This window comes from Pelecanus crispus, chromosome 1 (assembly GCF_030463565.1).
Source record: "Pelecanus crispus isolate bPelCri1 chromosome 1, bPelCri1.pri, whole genome shotgun sequence".
Classification (NCBI taxonomy): domain Eukaryota; kingdom Metazoa; phylum Chordata; class Aves; order Pelecaniformes; family Pelecanidae; genus Pelecanus; species Pelecanus crispus.
Window position 1 is genome coordinate 91,824,974 of NC_134643.1, and position 13,150 is coordinate 91,838,123.

General features: G+C 44.3%; 1 protein-coding gene across 1 annotated transcript; it reads right to left on the reverse strand.

The window, feature by feature from the left end:
• Positions 1-704: 704 nt before the first annotated feature.
• C1S (complement C1s) lies at positions 705-9,771 on the reverse strand. The gene is given in 12 exon segments (XM_009482471.2): positions 705-1,498; positions 3,589-3,663; positions 4,177-4,314; positions 4,569-4,647; positions 4,881-4,996; positions 5,231-5,384; positions 5,604-5,803; positions 6,477-6,602; positions 6,871-7,048; positions 8,323-8,527; positions 8,956-9,074; positions 9,688-9,771. Coding segments are annotated over 12 exon segments (2,268 nt in total).
• Positions 9,772-13,150: the final 3,379 nt, after the last annotated feature.

Below are 13,150 nucleotides of genomic sequence, written 5' to 3' on the forward strand. Positions count from 1 at the left end.
GATGTCTCTTCTGCTCAGCTTGATTCAGAAATCTGAAGTCCTCATTGCTGGTAATGATTGGTCAATGAGATGCAACCATCTCAGAAGAACTTCATAAAGACTCTTAGGTAGAGAGGTGAGGTAGCACAAGTTACAGCTTGACAAAAGCTGGCAGCATAGCAGGTCAAAATGTGACTAGACACTTGATTTACAGAGAGTCAAGGAGAGCTAGGTGTAGACTGAGAAGAAGAAAGGCAATATGCACACAATAGCACACTACACAAAAGGCAATTTGGACATTCTTTAATGCTGTTAGATATTCTGAACAATACAGGAAATACATAAATCAGAAACCAGGCTTCGAACCTACCCTGGGAACCAACAATTATTCTCTCTTGTCTTCATTGAAATCTCCCTGTCAGGTGGGGCATGGCTAGGTATTATCCAAGTGGGAAAAAATGGGATAGAAAAAAATGAGAGGAAGCAGAGGGAGCCTCTTTATCCAGAATAGCATCTTCTTCTTATGCTACTATGAGTAGAAGAAAGAGAATTTCCCTTCCCAGACATGATAACAGCGGGAGGAACAGATACATATTCCTGACTCTCCACTCAGCACAGACACAATGAGTAGACCCATTACATACACAGAGTGAACAGGATCACAGCCAGCCTGAACATGTAAACAACACATTTAGAAAGGGTGACTGTGCTGAAAGGAGAAAGGGCTAATCCTGCCAAGCTTCTGCATCCTCATGCTTGCTCATGGTCTCTGTAATCCAGTCCAAATAACGCACTACCTTGGTGTAAAGACCAAAGGTACCACATCTTGGTCCCCAGGAGATCAGCCCAGCCACATAGTACCGTCTGTCATCAAGAGGATCTTGGATAGCATAGGCTCCACCACTATCCCCCTTACAGCTGTCCTTGTCACCACCAGCACAGATCATATTGTCAGTGAATCTGTAAGCACTGGAATCAGCAGAGCCCTCTGGTTTCACAGATCGGCACTTACCCATGTCAACCACGGGAATCTGGGCCTTCCAAAGATAAATAGGCAGTCTTCCTTTCTCTCTCTGGCCCCAGCCAGCAATGTAGCCCAGAGTCCCTTCTTGCAGCTCGTACTCAGATGATTTACCAGGAAGACAGAGGGGTGAGATGTTTGGGCCCATCTTCACAGGATCCCTCAGCTTCAGTAGTGCAATATCGTTATCAAAATCGGTCCTGGTTTCTATGGACTGCTTCTTCCAACCAGGATGGATGAAGGAAGCCTCTGGGATCAACTGCTTGCCTTCCCGGTACAGAGAATCTCTACCAACATTGATTACCCCAGCATACATGTTGGGCTTGTCGTATCCCTCCAGCACATGAGCTGCAGTCATTACCCATCTTTCAGAGATGAGTACGCCACCTCCTCTTGGGTAATCGAAATACACCTGCCAGGGAAAGTTGCCCTTTTCTGCACGGGTGCCTCCAAAAATCTTCGCTTTCTCTCTGATGGGATTACTAGGCACCCCACAGACTGGAAAGAAAAGAAAAAAAGAGGAACCAGATGGTAGAATTAGCAGTTTACACATATGGGGTTCTTTGGTACTGCTAAGAAGCCCACAGTCCCCTCCTTCCTGTGTCTAAATCATTTTTAATTCTGAGTAGCTGATGTTTATATTCTACGTCATAGAATTTGCCACTAGTATTTACAGAGAAATTCAATAAAATTCAAGTAAAACTACTATCAACATTCAATTTAGGCTGAAAATACTCATTCTCAAATTCTTGGTCTGGAAAGCAGTTGTCACCCTGCCAGTGTTGGGTATGTCAAAGTTCGCAATTTAATTGCATTCTAGTTAGCATTTTTCCTTTGCTGAATTATGTCCTGTAGGTGAAGGGATTGTCTTTGAAAAAATATTTGCTTTAGAAATACAACACTGCTCTTTAATTTTATTTTTTTTTTTTGTGAACTCCAGATAGGTTAAGTGTCCAGGTTTGTCACTGATGTTTTACCACTTTTCCTCTCCATTCTTTTACTATGTAAAATCTTAAGCAGTGGGTTAATGGAGATCTTATCTGTGGGTCTTATGGGTGCTGAGATGCTCCATGCTCTCTGAGTAAAATGTTCTATAAGGTTTTGCACAATGTGAGCACTAAGGGCATAAATAAGGCTGGCCATTCTGACATAGCTAAGAAATTGATTTCTTACCACATTACCTTGTTTACATTGAACCCTTAGTCATATAGTCAGAGATTAAGGAACAAGAGCCAGTAGGTAGCTTCCAACTTAAACGAAGCAGACTTTGTTAAAGAATTTCACGTAATCACAGAAAGATTTAGGCTGGAAGGTACTTCTCGATGTCTCTAGTTCAACCTGTTCATCCCTAACTGCCCTTTCCCCTGCCCTCCTAACTGCAAAGCTAGGTTGCTCAGGGGCTTTGACAGGTGACTTCTGATCATCTCCAAGGGTGGTGATTAGCCAGCTTCTCTGGACAACAGTTCCAGTGCTGTGGGGGAGCATTTTTCCCTAAATACAGTCAGAATTTCCTTTGTAGCAACTTGTGTCCATTGCCTGTCATTGTCTTTTATTGCTGTGTCCTGCTGAGAAGAGTCTGGCTTGATATACTTTGTAACCTCCTCTTGGGTAGTAAATTCCCTGAGCCTTATCTTACAATTTGCCTTTTGCACTGTGCACTTGTATAGTCCGAGTCACTGGCTGAGCTGGCCCTTAAGAGGCTGAATCGTCTTCAGCTGGATCTTGTACTTTGCCAATGAGGATTTGGGGGTTTGGAGTAGTGAGCAGGCATCACGTACAACTAGCCCTAGGCATGCTGCCTCCTCTAAGAGGGTAAGCTGAACAGTGTGCAGCATACAAAGGATTTAAAATTCTCTCTGTCAGCTGGAAGTTAAGACCCAACCATAACTACCAGCAGTCAGGAGCAGGAGTAGTACCCATGTGCTTCCCTCCTCAGTGTCTCCCAAGTACACAAAGAGAGGATGAGAAGGTCCTTGACAGGGATCTTGCTTGAGCTTTCAGACACAGTAAGTGTTGCTGAATACCAAAGGACACATTAAACGTTAAGGGTTTAGACTATGACTTCCAGTGAGAGTAGTGAAAGAACTTTCCCTATAGCACTGTATCTGTAGCGTCCCGTGGACAGCTGGGCACTTCCCCCAGGAGAGGTTTGAAGAGAAGCTACAGCTCTCAAAGTAGTTTGGGAGGGACCAAAGACAGAACGGTCCAGCATTGTCAGACATCTCTTTTGACCTGTGAGTCTTTTTGCTACCTGTAATGCAGACAGACATCTAAAGCACCGAATGACTTGAGAATGTGCACACTTGAAGGTGGGGAAACTGGTGCAGAAACACACACTGATACTTGAAGAGGTCCTGTTATATCAGATGTCTTACTACGTTGCCCACTTTTGTTTCCAGTCTCCTTCCACTGCCTCATCTGACCTTTCTTTGGGGCCCACAGCCTTCAGAAATACCCTGTCTGATGTGATTCAAACAACATAGAAAGGATTAACTGTACTTTCAGGCTTAACACGTTAAAAACAGAGAGATGAAAGAAGCAGTGGTCTTCATATGCTGTGTGTACATATACACAGTTTTTGGCAGTACCTGGGACACATTTTGGTAGTTTTGTTCCCATCTCTTCGTTGACCCATTCTCCACTGGCTGAGCACTGATACACCGCTTGGAAAATACAAGAAAAAAGAACGCCATAAAGATACAATCAAGATGAAGAGAGGGTAAGTAGCATTACTGTATAAGATGATGTATTACCCTTCTCATTTCCAAAGCAAGCACAGCTTGGTAAACATTGCTGAGATCTCCCTAGAAGTACATAACCCCACCAGGGTACTTCTGCCCCTATTTTGGAGGGACCTCATCTAATAGATTTCTTCAGTCCTTTACTTCTCCACCAGAAATGTGTGCTACATGTGACAAAAATCTCCATGGTTCACACACCAGGAAAATGCAGAAGACTTGCGAATACATTTAAGGTCAACAGCCCAAGTACAGACATTATTAGGGTGTATTAAACACAAAGGCAACACAAAACTACTGCCTGCAACCCCACACCAATAAGAATTTTTTCCCAGTCTTGACCTGATGGGATATAATCCCAGCCCTGTGATGATGCCAGTACCATTTCTTAGGCCTTTGATCAAAGAAATGTGTTTGTGTAGCAGAGGCAATGCTTACCACTCCCTTTGGTTTTTAGGGTATAGTAAGGTGCATCACACTGATACTGGAAAGCAGCTTTGTACAGAGGCTCATGAAGTTCAGAGACATATATGGTTTGAGCATTTTCAATAGGAATGGGATCACCACAGTTCACAGCTGTAGAGAAGAAACAAAAACTATCAAATATAATCAAAGGGGCATTGTCACCCAACAATATGATTATTCTGTATGATGGGGAACCACTCAGCTCCTCTGGTCCCTGTACAGTCATCAGCACTCACTTCCTCTGTCGCTTCAGCATGCTCACATCCTAGTCCTTCAGTATTCTCCTAATCTGGAGATATAGTGAATCTAGAGCCTAAAGGCTCCATTCCAGTCTGCTTCCCACAATATCGAGATGGGTCACTTACGAACACAGCTGAAATGGGAGTTGCTCCATTCACCATTGTCCTGACAGCTGGAGCGAAAAGTCTTGATGCTGTCTCGTTGCTAGGGAAAAGAACACATGATCCATGTAAGTTACTGGCCATGAAATATATCTGACATGTGCACTCCAGTGGAGGGTCCTCACAATGCTGCAGTGGCTGGAAGAAGTTTCCACTTGCTACCACTGTGATGAAAACTTTGAGTCCCCAAAGGTGCTCAGGACACCTGATGGGAAATGGCATCAGGAAGCTGCTGAGAGGGCCAGGGAGGATATATGCTTTTTTTATGTAACTTACCCTCACAATTTCATAGCCTTCCACACAGGTCACCTTCACATTGTCCTTGAAGATATACCGGTCCTTCTTTGGTTCAAGAACAGAGTTGGGGATGACACTTGAGGGACAGGTTACAGCTTTGAAGAGATAGGTGGAAATCAGTGATTAACTGGTTCAAGATTTACTCTCCTTCCAGCTCCCAACTTCTTTCTCCCCAATGATTATTTTCCCTAGTAAACAGGCTTCCTCTGTTTACTCAATACCAGCAGCTGTGAACATGTTAACATGCTGTTGAACCATGAATCTGACCTGGGACAAACTCTCTCTCTAACTCAGCAGCAGAGGGAATGCTTTCCCAAGTGTTTACTCACGATCCCCATAGTAGCGTATTTTCCAGCCTTTGTGCTGTACTGCATGGTCTGTCTGGAAGATTATATCAAGAATGTTGTTCCTAGTTTTGATTTCAGGAGGACCTGGGAATTTGCTGCCACAATAGGGACCAAAATGCTGCTTTCCAGAGACAAGCTGGGAAAATAACAAACAAGAAGAAATGAGAAATACCAAATGTATTCAGCAAGATATTGAAATATACATTCAATATATACATATTCAAATGTATTCCCAAGAACTTCAAAAGGCAACATAGTTGAAAATAAAGTTAAGCAGTCAGAGGGTCTTCTGAATATGAGGAGATTGAGGGGAGATCCAGAGCATCCTGACTCCCTCCCTAAGCCCCACACCTACTGTTAAGCTGTCGTGGCAACTCCCTTTTGAATCGGCTGGTTCCACATCGAAGTCCCCACTGCGTATGGTCAACGCCACAAAGTAGCCTGGCCTCAGAGCCACTTGGTACTCACACCGTGAGTTCTCTGGGTACTGGTTGGGATAGTTGGGGCTGGCAATCTCTCCTGATGGCTCAGTGAAGACATTTCCACTGCAGTTGACTAGGATTAAGGAAGGAACACTGGTAGGATTCAGAAAGGAAATGGTCCATGTATGAAGCTGACAAGCTTTCCCTCTTCCACTACATCTCCAGTCTCCCCAGTCACCTGCATTAACCATGTCACAACATTGCATCTTCCCAAGAAACAGAAACTAGGGCCACTCTCTATCCAATTAGCCAGGGACTTTAACTTCTAGTGGCCTTTTTTTTTACCTTCCACCTGCAATTTAGGCCCCCTTCCCTCATGCTCAGGTCCTCATATTATACTCCTTTCAACACGCACCATTTGTGACTTTGCAATTTTTTGATTCAAGCCAAGCAGCCCCTTGGCCATTTTTGTGTCTTTATCGAATTGCCTTGTTTCGTCAGAGATTAAAAGATTCACAGATAGCAGCATGCTAAGAAGGGTCTCCATCGCACCCTTTAAAGAATGTCACTTAGTAGTTGCTTAATTCTCTTGACACAAAAAAGAAGAATGTTAAGAATATGTTAATAGAAGCTCCCAAAAATCACGGTCTGCTGCCAGTTCGGATTTGCACTGAGCTGTTTTTTTCCCCAAAATATACCTGTCACAACTGGTTGAGCAGGTTGATAAAGAAGGTCTTCCATGTACAATATCTCACTTGGCTTAAATTAACTCTTGCTGTTGACCACAGCTCATGTAGATCTCTTACCTCCACATGTTTTATTATCCTCATAAAGGAAATAATCTGGTGGACAGGTACAGAAGTAACCTCCAATATAATTATTACAGTAGTGACTGCAAGGTGTCTCCACAAAATCCGTGCACTCATCCAAGTCTGCAAGTGTGAAAAGATGAATCAGCCAAAATTAGGAGAGGGCCCTAAGGGCAGGAGGAACATGAGAAAGTGAAGAAGCAAACACTGGTGGACAACAAGGAAAAGGTATGTCTGAGGCAGCATTTGTACTGGCCATATTGGAAAGCAGTCCTGTCTGCTGGGATCTCTTTTAAATAAGGCATTCTTGTAAGGAAAACCCTTCTGTCAGCTTTCCTCCCCCACTAGCCTGGACACTACAGAGATTCAGAGGAGGCTGTTTTAACCTTACCCACTGCAACATAGTAGGCCGCAAAACCAGTGAAACGCTCCTCATTGGAAAAGTCTGATTGGAAGCTCATAGTGAGGGTGTTATAAGGGACATGAAATTCCTCCACAATCGAGGAGCCAGGGGCACGAGGTTTCTTCCGACCACAAAGTATGCCTTCGACATGGCCACCAGACAGGATCTGCAGAAGAATGCAGAGAGGTCTTATCTCATTACTGGAATATGTGTAATTACCAACACTTGAGTCCTTCAGCTTATAGGTGGCTAACCAAAGGCTCCTAAATTGCATGCATTTCTCACAACATTCAGGTAGATCTGCCAGGGCACAGCTATGTCACATAGCTAGCAGGAGGGACCAAGGCTGCTGTGTCATCCACCAAGCTGGCCAAGGGTGGAAGACAGCCAGCCAAGGTACAGCTGAACAGAGCCCCTAGAAAACCAGTTTCATGACATTTATAAGGCGCTTGAGGGGTGTTCCCTCCTACTGACTTTCTAGCTGTGAAATACCTGTCTTAATTTCTCAAATACAAATTAATCCAGAAAGTTCTCTGTTAAAATCCTTTCCTCAGGCCCACTTGTACAAAAACTCAACACTATGGTTCACAATGGCAAAACCAATCATTGATGGTCTGCAGAGCAGTCTAACAGGTTCATCAGTTTGTTGCAAAAGGACACATGTTATTACAGCTCCCATCAGAGCACATCCATCCTACTGTCCCACCTTTGTCCTTCTCCAAGGTCTCCTTCTGATGCTGCACCTGATCTTATTGGTCCTTTTCAAACATAGCTATTGCAGGATAAGATGGTCTCGTTTCTGTTTGTGTGGAAATGCTTGATCTTTTGTGTCTTGTGGGACAACATGGAGCAGAGCTAGTGGGTCTCCAAGTTTTAAGAAATCTGTGGTGCGTAGATCATAGAAAATTGTGGTGCCACAGACCCACAGCACTTTATCTCAGTGCCCACTATCCATACACAGATCTCTTGATTGTTTTTAACCTTCATCATTTCAAATCAATTTCTGATTGCGTTAAATCATCTATGTCCACTCATGGATTAATTCTGTATAATTTCAGGGATAAAAAAGCAATGCCCTAAGAAAATGGTCCATTTATACCTATGGCTTTATACCTATGGTTCACTGGCTAAGAATATGCCTTGCACCTATGGAGGTTTCAATGACGGCTAAGGCGGCTTTTCCTATGAATATAGAAGAAACATGGGGAGGGGGACATAGATGGGACACTCAGTTGGCAGACACTGCTCATGTGGTTATGAGGAAAACTCAACTCAATTTAGTGGCTGCTAGTGCAGATACATTCAGTCATTTGGGCTTCTTGGAGCTCAGCACAGGAAGGATATGTCTATCTCCTCTTCCATCCCTGAGCTTTGTACACAGCTTTGCTGTTCTGTGCTCTAACCCACCCTCTTTTTCTGACCTGAGGACAGGGACAGTACCTTCACAAAGTCATATTCGCAGTTCGGTGATGGTTCAAGATCCAAATGTGTGAAATAAAGGCGAATGCCATATCCCAAAGGGACCTGGATTTCCCAAGATTCCTGCAGATCATTGGGATACACCTGAGGATAATTGGGTGACAAGATCTCACCATACATGGAGGCTGCATCAGCCCAGACAGGGAGACAGCAGAAGATAAGGTACCTGAAAAAAGAGGAAGGAAGATGACATTGCAGTAGACTTCGCTGTACGCATACACACACAGTCCCTAGTGAAAAAGCTAGTCTTTGGCTGTACATAGCATGCAGGATAGCTCCTGGCTTTGGAGTTTTAATGGCCAATGCTGTGGCTGTGTGGGGCTTGTCTTTCTCCTGTAGCCTCCCACAGAGAAGGAGTACAACCTCAGTCGTGCTCTCTGCTCCTCTCTACTCTATGAGAGCTGGTAATGCGGCAGGAGTTGAACACAAAGGTCTTAAGTGCTATTGCCTACTTCACTGCCTTGTTCTGGAGGCTACTTGGGCTATACCTACATTCAGATTTGAGAATCAGTACAGTACTACAGGAAAAACACCTTATTTATAAAATGAAATTATTAATAAACCTGAGTTCCCCTTGGAGATTCAATAACTCACCACATCTGGAAAAAGCAGATCTTCCTTTCTGAAAACTTTCAGGAATTGGACTTTGGAGTTATGGTCTGGGACAAAAAACAGTGTGATTGATTAATGTTGCCTGTGCTTCTGCGTGTCTGCTAGGCAGGTCAAAGACCCTAGAACCCCAGCTTGTGGAGAACATGTCAATGTTTTGTCTCAAAAGCAAGTTTGTATCTCTGTGCCTTCCTGCATACAGCAACCCCAAGCATCAAGAAGGGATACTAGGCTCCATACCAACAAAATGGAGAGATGATCTACATCTTGGTGCTCACTGGTACTCACGTTCTCCCCTTATGACCATCAGTGTCTCCAAGTACCATGCTGGTGCACAGCAAATTCAGATAGAAAGCACCTCCACCCCGGCGTACCCAATCCATTCCAATCCACCCCAAAAATTATGCTAAGACCCTGGGGTTGGGGAGCAACTTGTCCTGACTCTTCCAGCTCTCAGGCAGTGATGCTCAGGAATATTTTCCTTTCCCATTTCCAACGCTTGCAATATTTACCTTCTCTCCCTAGTTCGTGTCTGGTTTTCTTCTCTCTTCCCTTCTCTTTTCTCTCTTTCTCTTTTTCTTTTTTCTTCCTGTTCACACCCTCCTCCAAACGTACCCAAGGCTGGGGAAGAGACCTCTAACTCGCAGTATCGCAGCACCCTCTACCTGCGGGATGCGGCTTCCCAGCCTCCCGGCTGGGGTGAGATGCTCGGCTTGCCGGCTTTCGGCAGGAACGGGAATTTCCAGAACAAGTTGCACAATCCTGTTGGCTCAGGCTGTAGATCTGGTCTGTATTAGGCATTTTCGGGAAATCAGATGACTTTTGGGAAAGGGGAGGGGAACAGAGTTTTCGGCTGCCTCCCCTTTCCCCCTCTTCCCCCTCCCTTTTAAAAGTTAGGAACAAAATCCAAAGGGTGTAGAAACAGGAGAGTCCACATAAGAACTGGTCCAATGCTTTTGCATGGAAAAAAATGTTTTATCATCCTGTCCAGAGACCACCTTGCCAGAGTCCACTCTGTTACTGCAACCTGGTGGCCACAGGGCTGCTGCCACTGCTCCTCATCTGATGCTTCAGAGACCCTTTTTTTAGGGGAAAAAAAGGAAAAGATAGTGGCCTGTTCAATTTTGTGCCTCTCTCAGGCTACCAGCAAGAGTAAGAGTGCATTGTTTTGCTGGGTTTTGTTATGGGAACACTCCTGTAAGTAAGAACTTGACCGAGAACTCATAACTACCTCTTTATTTACCAAGTGATCTTCATGTCAGAGCAACTGTTCATCGGACTTATCTCTGGAGCAAGTTAGATCTAAGACCCTTCCCGAAAGGAGTTTCAGGACTTATGCCAGGTAGGGCCCTTAATCCAGCCAGTGCCCACAAGCCAAGACCAAAATACCACCGTAGAAGCTAAAAGACCTGTCACAAATACTCTAGAAAAACCCTCCTCTTCACAAACCAGCTACACCAGGACCAGACTATAAATGAAAATTTAAAACTCCATTACAACCTCTACCCTTTACAATCAGCACAGCAAGCTCCAGAACTTGTTTTGGCCAGGAAAAAAATTATTCAAGTTTCAACAGGCCATAGGCAAAGTCTGTTAGCAAAGCCCAGCTGAAAGATTCCTTTGTATTATCAAGGGAGAGAAACACCTACAGATGAATCATAACTGACTTCATTGTAGTCAGGATAAAGGCTTTACTTGAAGAAGATACCTAGTCTGTTTTTTTTGTCAAACTGAGAATGGATAGAGGAAGAAAACAGTGTGTCATCTCACTTCTGATATCTCTTGGGAGCACAGCATGATGCTTCTAACTGGAATTTTGGGAACCAGAAAAACAGCGATGAAAGATACACAACAAATCATGGAGAGATGTTTTCTTCTCCGAACTGGGCAAAGTAAAGACCCCATCAGTGACTCTTTAAGTTACAATCATATTTTTAAATGGGCATGGCAGAAGTAAAATGAGTGTGGGCTGATATATTATGCATGTCATTTCATCGCAAGGGAATTGTATATTTTCATATAAACCTGATTCAACTTGTCTGTACCAGTGGTAAATTAATATGTGTGTAAATATTAATAATTCTTTAGAAGACATATACCTACTAATCAAGAAAAAGATTGCTGAAGATAGCTAAATAAAAAGGTAGCTGCATTTTATATGGATACATATCTGCATAACGCTAACTAGTTATGCAGAAGAGCAGTGATATTGATGTATATATTTACATTGAATACACATACAGCGTTTAATTGCATTTGCCTAGATCTCTATGGTTTTTACAATCAGAAGATGAAACAGCTAGGTAACCTATTTTACAATTAACTGAAACTATGTCAGAAATTATATTAAAATAATAATTTAAAAGAGGTAAAATCATGCCATTAAGGTAAATAAATTATAATATTAACTTTGCCATTGCAATACAATTCTGTTCAGAGGTACACGCATTCTCTTAAATTCCTAAATTACATGACCACATACTACTTTTCCCAAATTGCATGACAAACCTTTTCTTAAGATGACTCAGAGCTGCATAGCTGTAACCTTTCTGCCAGATGTTATGAAGAGCAGTAGTGTTCCAGTTTTCATAAAATTATCATCTAAAACAGGTTTGACGGGCTTGTCTTCCCCCAGGAAGTTGGGAGAAAAAAAAGCTTTTCCCAAGTTCTTAAGAAAAGCCACACTTTCCCATCTGGAAACACTGAGTCAGTGCATAAAACAAAGGGAGTAAATATTAAAAGAGAAAACATAACATTAACTAGATGAAATCCCTCAGCACGGAATCAAGGATACATAAGTAGCAAGTAAAATATCCTTGATCTACCAAGACCTCGGCAGTAGTTTGCCTGTTTCCCTTTCTGCCAATAAGAGGATTCAGTGGGTTTCTTGCATGCCGCACTTCCCCACCTAGCTCTTGTAATCCAGGCTGGTTTTGTTGTCACTGGTTAAATTCAGAGCCTCGGGTAAGCCCCAGGAAAACCTGCGCTGGCTCAGAACTGCTTGGTATAACCCACTGATTGCTACCTCTGCATGCTGTACCAGGGGAATTTTCACCAGCGTCTGTCCACCTCTTTTACTCCCTCCAGCACCAAGTCTGAACGCAAAGCTCCCACAGCCTCCCAGTAAAACCTGGGACTTGGGACCATTCTGCTCCACGCACTGTACCACACTGAGATGCCTCTTCCCTTCTGGATTCCCTTCCTCTACATCCCTGGATGTAGCTTCAAGGGCCCATGACTGTTAAGCACAGACAATGCCTGCACAGGCGATGCACCACCTTTCCTACAAAACAGAAGCCCTACAGCCTTGTTTGCACCCAAGGCCTTTTCCCTGTGGATGAGGGGCTCTGACTCACAGTTGGAGATATCCCACTGTGGGACAACTGGCATGGGTTCTGCCATGACCTTCCTAGGGATTTCCATCCTCACCACATGCATGGCTTCACCAGCGGTGAACCAGTGGCTGAAGAAGAACAGTTCAGAGTTTCGTCTATTAAATTGTTCCTAAGAACTTTGGCTTACTTTAAACCACAAGGCTGTAAACTGCAGTGGTGGAGCAGCTGCTGTGAGAGGAAATGCAACATTTCTGCAACAGGACCAGTAACTTCCAGGAGATGGCTAGCTTGGGCTAGTAGGGTGACAAGATGCTCAAGCTTTCTCAGACGCACCAGCTGCTCCTGCCATCCAGGGCAGAGCTGCCATGCCATGAGTGATGAGCACTGCAGGCACGGGCAAGGGTCTCTTGCCTGTTTCCCCCAGTCTGAAGCAACGGCGGAGGCCCAGCCTGCCCCAGCTCATCCTGGCGGCACCCAAGAGGCGGCAGCAAAGCCAGCAAGGGCAGGGAGGCCTGGGCCTGGGGGGCACCCCCCCACACCCTCCCAGCGACCAAATGGATGTCACCGGGGTGGCATGCCTAACGCTGTGCTCCCTGACCCCACCGCGGGTGACACCAGTGTGTGCTGGTCACGTTGTGTCTGAGCTCACTCACCATAAACAGGGGACACGAACTGCAACTCCCTAATTTCATGGAGGGGGGCTGGGGAATGGAACCCACATTAAGCCACACATTATGTTGGGTGCATTTGTTTTTCTGAACTTTGTGAGGTTTCTGTCAAATCATTCCTTCATTCTTCCCATTCTTTATCTATTCTACTCTCCGAACTCTCTCCATCTTCTGCTG